The following is a 6,578-nucleotide window of genomic DNA, read 5'->3' on the forward strand; positions in this document are numbered from 1 at the left end:
CTCTGGGCCCCACAACAAACTCCAACTCCCAGAATTCCATAGCAAAGCGGTGCCAAACCGGGTTATCTCTCCAGTGTGGATGCTACCTTCCACCCCCAAAACGCACCGTCCAATTGGGCCTCCTCTCCTCCGGGGACCTCGAGGGCCGAGGGAGGCGAAGGAGTCCCCTCGGTTCCCTGGAGGCGCTGCTGGACCCCCGCCGCCGCTTTCCCTCTTCGCTCCATGGCCGCCCTCTTCGCCTCTGCGGACGCGAAGGACGACTACTAGGCCCCGACCAGCCAAGCGCCTCTTCTCCTTCCTCTGAGGAGGGAAGGCCAGGCCCAGCGCCCCCTCTGGCTCCCTCTCAGAAGAACCGCCTTGGCTCAGTGCTAGGGAACCCCTGGAACCGTAGTTTTGTGAGACATTTTGCCTTCTCTGTCAGTCACAATAAACTACAATCCCCATAATCCCCTAGCACTGAGCCAGGGCAGTTAAAGAGGTCTCAAACTGGGTTATTTCTGCAGTGTGTTTACTGCCATGGCTCAAAGGTCTAGTGACACACAACAAGCTACCCTTCCCAGAATTCCATACCCTTGAGCCATGGCAGTTAAAGTGGTATCAAACTGGATTGTTTCTGCAGTGTGGATGCAGCCTAGTCATGTTTTCATACAGAACAAAGCCTGACTTTAACTGCCTTGGCTCAATGGTAGGGAGCCCTGGGAGCTGTACTTGATTGTGTCACCAGAGCTCTCTCTGACAGACAAGGCTCAATGCCTCTCGAAACTACAGTTCCCAGGATTCCCTAGCACTGAGTCAGGGGCAGTTAAAGCAGTCTCAAACGGGGATTATTTCGTGTGTGATAGTACTGTATTAGAACTAGTCCAGCGCAGCTCCGTTTGGCTTCAATAGCAACAGCGCCCTCAAGCGGCTGATGATGTCACTTCACCTCCCTCACCCTCCTCCCGACAAGGCAGGTCCACCGGCTCTTTTACACACTGCGCATGCGCGGGGCCCTGCCCTTGCTTGAAATGCCCGCCACCGCGCTTTCCAGCTGCAATAGCAACAGCGCCCTCAGGCGGTTGGCGCCGTGGCGGAAGGCCGCAGGGGGCGGGGCTGTTCCCTGAGTGACCCGACGCCGCCGCCTAAGCCCCGGATGTAGGAGGCCGGGCGGAGCGGGGACGTCATTGTTCCCCGACGCGGGCGGGCTGAAGGCGAAAGGCACCCGGCAGCGCCGACTCAGGTGAGCGGGGCCGAGGCCTGCCCTGGAGGGACGCGGTGGCTCCGGGGCCGGGAGGCTGGGCCAGGGCCCTTCCCGAGGGAGCGCCCCGGAGGCCTCCCAGCAACCAAGGCCCGAAGCCCGCTCCCACGCGTGTCCCGCCCCACCCACCCACCGCCCTCGGACCCTTCTTCCCGCCTTCCTTCCTTCCTTCCTTCCTTCCTTCCTTCCATGGTTTCAGGGGCGAGACAATAGCAAGGACTCAAAGGACTGGTTCCCAAAAGACACTGCGGGGATAAAGCCCCACCCTTTGGATCACAGCTAGGGAATTCTGGGAACTGTAGTCTTGCGAGACATAAGGCTAAGGGACCATGGGATTGTAGTCTCTCTCTCTGACAGAAACTGTGGCTCCCCAAGATTCCCTGGGGTTAACCGGGGTTATTTCTGCAGTTATGGGTTTTGGACCTGTATCTGCCAAATTATGGCTCTCAAGGCCAGGGAATCCTGGGAATTGTAGTTCGTTTGTAGCTCCAGGGCTCTCTCATGACAAGGAAAGTGAAGCATCTCACAAAACTACAGTTCCCAGAATTCCCTGCCATTGTGTTCAAGGCATAAAACACACTCTGGTTTGACACCGCTTTAACTGCTCTGGCTCAATGCTAGGGAATTCTGGGAACTGTAATTTTAATAATAGTAATAACTTTTATTTATATTTCTTTATATTTAAGTTTTATGAGACACTGAACCTTCTCTGTCAGAGAGAGAGAGAGAGAGCACTCTGGGGCTGCAATAAACTACAATTCCCAGCATTCCCTAGCCATTGACCCAGGGCAGTTAAAGTAGTCTCAAACTGGATTGTTTCTGCGGTGTGACTTGGATTGTGGCTTCAAATCATTCCCAACTTATTCAGACCCTAAGGGGACTCTATTTTCATGGCAATTATCTTCAGCGGGTTGTTTGTTTGTTTGTTTGTGTTTGTTGCCGTGGCCATCCTTTGAGGCTGAGAGAGTGCGACTGGCCCAAAGTTACCCAATGGGTTCCATGGCTGACCAAGAATTCGAACTCTTGGTCTTCAGAGCCATAGCTCCAAAACACACACTGCGGAAATACAGTAATCCAGTTTGACACCACTTTAACTGTCCTGGCACCCAGTTTTTATGTCCCAGCAGGGATTCGAACTCTGGTCTCCAGAGTCCATTCCAGCGCTCAAACTGCTCCACCCGGCTGGGTCCTTCATAGCATTCAAAGACGGTTGGGGAGACGTCATGTGAGAAATGTTTGATTTTGCACGGAGAAGGGTTTGTGTGTGTGTCAAATAACCCCTGACTATCTATTTATGTTTGTGCATCTGTATTTCTGGGTAAAATGTATACCCACATTTGTGTGTATTTGTTTTGGGAGCGTGTGTCTGTTGTGGTTGGGACACGTAAACTCACTGGGTGACCTTAGACAAGTCACACTCTCTCAGCCTCAGAGATGGCAATGGCTCCTCTGAAGAAACTTGCTAAGAAAACCCTTTGATAGAGTTGACATGTCAGAAGTGACTTGAAGGCACACAGCAATAATAGCCACCACAGAAGACACTGGAAGGCACACCACAACAACAAAGTAACAGTTGCTGCTGCTACTGCTGTTGTTGTTGTTGTTGTGTGCCTTCAAGTCACTTCGGACCTTTGCTGACCCTAAAGCGAGAACCTGTCACGGGGTTTTCTGGGCAAGTTTTGTTCAGAGGGGTCTTGTCATTGCTTTCCTCTGAGGCTGAGAGAGTGTGACTTGCCCAAGGTCTCCCAGTGCATTTCATGGTCAGTCTGGGGTTCTCCAGAATCCTAGTCCAGTGCTCAGACCAATACACTGGCTCTACATTTCTGTAAATTGATGTGCAGCGTCTTTGGGAGTGTGTGTCTGTTAAGTGTCTGTTTGTGTGTGTCCCTATGTATCTCTGAAGGTAGCCACAGGATTGTATGTTTATCAACACACTCATACAAAGTTTGCTTTTGAATCGGTGTGTATCATGGATACACATTTATTTTGATGTGGGAACCTGTGCCTTGGCAAAGGACCGATGGGTGTCTTCTACAGTTATTGGTTACTATGTTCTCCCTAGGAATCTCTAAGCCTTCCAGCTGGAGATCGATCATAGAGTTGTGCTGGAGATGTTCCTAGAGAAAACACCTCTCTAGGCATTTGTAAGACCTCCAGCATAATGCTGTGATCAAAGTCTGAACCATAGAGTTGCAGTGGAGGATTTGGAGATTCCTAGAGAGGCGTTCTCTTAGGTAAAAGGGATAGTGGTTTTTTATTTGCGGTTTTCCCACATTCATAGGGGTCCTTCACCTGAACCCCAGCAAATGTGGAGGAACCACTGTATATCCTTCCTCATGCTTGGTTTGCTGGCTTTTGAATCAACACCCCCAAATATTAAGTCGAAAGGCAAGTGTTTGTTGTCGTTGTTGTGTGCCTTCAAGTCGTTTCCAACTTGTGGTAACCCAAAGGCTATAATCATGGGGTTTTCTTGGCAAGATTTATCCAGAGGAGGTTTGACATGGCCTTCCCCTGAAGCTGAGAGAGTGTGACTTCTTCAGGGTCTCCCAGTGGGTTTCATGGCTTTTCTCCAGAGTTTGAGCTCAAACCACTAAACCAGACTGGCTCATGCATTTTCCATGCTCCATGCCCTCTTTTGCAGGGACCCATGTTTCATGTACCCATATGGCATGTTCTGCCCGGCCATTTCATTTTCTTGCCCCATGTATGCGTCCCTCCCTTTGCTGTTGAAGGGGATGGGACCAAGAAGTCTGTTGTCATTCTCTTACAGTGTTAACTTTCCATGCTTGGTTGCCATGGACACTGCCTCTCAAACCAGTGATTCCTTTACAGTCCATCCTTCTCTTTCCTCCCTTGTGTCAGAATTGGGCCTTGATGGGGATGAGAAGTAGCAGCCTCTACTACTATTGTTGTCCCTAGGCCTCCATGGTCTCTAGTTCACACACACACCTTTCCTCTTTTGTTTGCCTCTTTCTGGACAGATGTGTTTTGGGAGCCTTTGCTCTGTTTGAACAAGGATGGGGAATCTCCAGGTCTTCTACAGTTGTCCCTCTTTGAAACACTTCTCTAGGCATTTGTAGGTCCTCCAGCATGAGTCTATGATCAGCTTCTGGCAGATGTTGACCATAGAGTTGCACTGGAAGACCTGGAGATTTCCTAGAGAGGTATTCTCTCAGGTAAAAAGAATAGTGGGGTTTTTATTTGTGGTTTCCCCACTTTCACTCCAGAAAAAAGTGGAGGGAACCACTGTATATGAACATCCTGTTTTGTACACACTGCCTGTGTGATACGTTGACATCCAGGCTGCACTGCTCTATATTTTGTGTGAATGATACAGTATTACAGCACCAACACAATAGGTTCCTGGCTAGCAGAGTTGAAAGAAGGACTATCAATATGCCTGTTCCTTACAGGATCCACTCTCCCTTGGGAGGAATGTATCAAATGCTGTTGCCTTCCACTACTGTTAATTTCCAGAGGTAGCGGAAGTAGACCTTCATTGAGGTTGCGCTTTCTGTGCATACTAACTAGCATGTGCCCTCTCTTCGAAGGTTGTGTAGCTGCACGCATTAGCATCATTTTTTAACCCTAAGTGATGCTTTGTATGCATGATGTTACAAACAGGGCTGCATCTTAAAGGCACCTGTAAAACAGGCAGCAGTCCAAAACACACTGCAGAAATAATCCAGTCTGAGACTGCTTTAACTGCCTGGCTCAATGAAAGGAGATTCTGAGAACTGTGGTTTTGTGGGACATTTAGCCTTCTCTGTCAGAGAGCTCTGGTGCCACAAGAAACTGCAATTCCCAGGATTCCCTAGCACTGAGCCAAGGCAATTAAAGCGGTCTCAAACTGGATTATTTCTGCAGTGGGTTTTGGACAAGAATTCCTTTGGTCAGTGAATTGCTTCCTTTGGAAGACAGTGGAATATATTATTTTATGAGGGCCAGTTGGTTGTAAAAGTCTGTTCAGTGATTTAAAGAAAAGGCTCAGGCATGAAGTCTGCAATAGAGGAGGAAGAAGAGAGAAGCTTCACATTCTTAAACATCTGTGACCCTACATGAACTCTAGGTTTTAATATGAGCTCTAATGTTTCCAAAGAAGGATCTTGCTTTTATAGTAAGAAGTCTTCTTGTATAAGATGCTTTTTTGACTTCAGAGTGTTCATTCTATTCAGAGCCTTAAAAAAACTGGACAGTTACAGGTTGCTGAGCCGTTTATTCTTCTGCCCATAGATAGGGTTTCCTTTTTCTAGTGCTGTATCTGTGTCTGTAGTAACAGGAAGTAATTTTTGAAGAGTATGCTGTCTTGTAATTGCTGAGCACATTAAAAAGGCATGACAAGGAAACGGGGAAACGGCAGTTCTTCCCATTGGATAAGGTTAACATGAATTATGGCTGAAAACATGTGAAGGGTTACAGTTTTCCCACCATGGGATAAAGGTTGTTCCCTGCAATTATGATTTGGTTTGTTGCTTTTGCTTAATTGGGTTACTTCAATGTCTTGCTTTATTGTTAAACTCAAGGCTAGACAAAAGGCAGGGTCCAGTGGTGTACCTTGGCTGCTTCTTCCAAAATCAGCTGCCATCCCTCCTGCAGCCCTCCATAGACCTTCAGTTTTCCATGTTTGCATTATCTCTTCTCTTCCAGCCCTTTAGGGCTCTCTTTTTATGCTCTCTGACATGAGGTCAAGGAACCTCTATCTCTCAAGATGTTTTTGGATACAAAAACAAGTTGTCATTCAAATCCACTTTTTGCCCCCAAATGCCTTCTGCATCTGTAGAGAGCATTTTCACCATACTGTGGGTCAGTTTAGGCCCAGAAGAGTCCTTTTTTGAAACAGGGAAATGATCAGGAAGAGAATTTTGCTCACTTCCTGTTGTTAAAAAAGGCCTAATATGGTCCAGGAAGGGGGGGGGGCGTAATAAAAATGCCCACTTGTCTCATGGAAGGTATTTGTGGGTAAAATATTCATGCTACCAGGTGGGGGGCATCCTTCCAAGATCTCCTGGGAGAGCTAATGCCGCCTCCTTTCCTTCTGCAACTGCCAACCCTGGTCTAGCTGTGTGTAGGATATGTGTGTGTGTGTAGCTTTTGGTCCTCCAGATATGTTGGCCTGTAGTTCCCCCCAGCCCCACTCAGCACAGCCATGCATTGTGGGAGTTGTAATCCAAAGCGTCACCCACCCTGTTTTAACCGGAGCTGTCAGTGACTGAAGGTTGAATCTTCTGCATTAAGACCACTTACTCTTTGGGGGGAATTTTGAGGAAGGGGTCATTAGGAACTCTTGTTGTGGGAAATGAGAAATTGTGGAAGTATAAACTCACCACTGTGACGGTGACTG

At 48.3% G+C, this 6,578-nt stretch overlaps 1 protein-coding gene across 1 annotated transcript in view; it reads right to left on the reverse strand.

The window, feature by feature from the left end:
• EIF2AK1 (eukaryotic translation initiation factor 2 alpha kinase 1) overlaps positions 1-595 on the reverse strand; it is a 43,593-nt gene extending 42,998 nt beyond the window's left edge. Inside the window, exon 1 of the mRNA XM_042437524.1 lies at positions 107-595. Within this exon, the coding sequence (XP_042293458.1) occupies positions 107-224 (118 nt within the window). The 5' untranslated portion in view covers positions 225-595. The remainder of the gene's footprint in view (positions 1-106) is intronic.
• Positions 596-6,578: the final 5,983 nt, after the last annotated feature.

Source organism: Sceloporus undulatus, chromosome 8 (assembly GCF_019175285.1).
Source record: "Sceloporus undulatus isolate JIND9_A2432 ecotype Alabama chromosome 8, SceUnd_v1.1, whole genome shotgun sequence".
NCBI classification, from domain to species: domain Eukaryota; kingdom Metazoa; phylum Chordata; class Lepidosauria; order Squamata; family Phrynosomatidae; genus Sceloporus; species Sceloporus undulatus.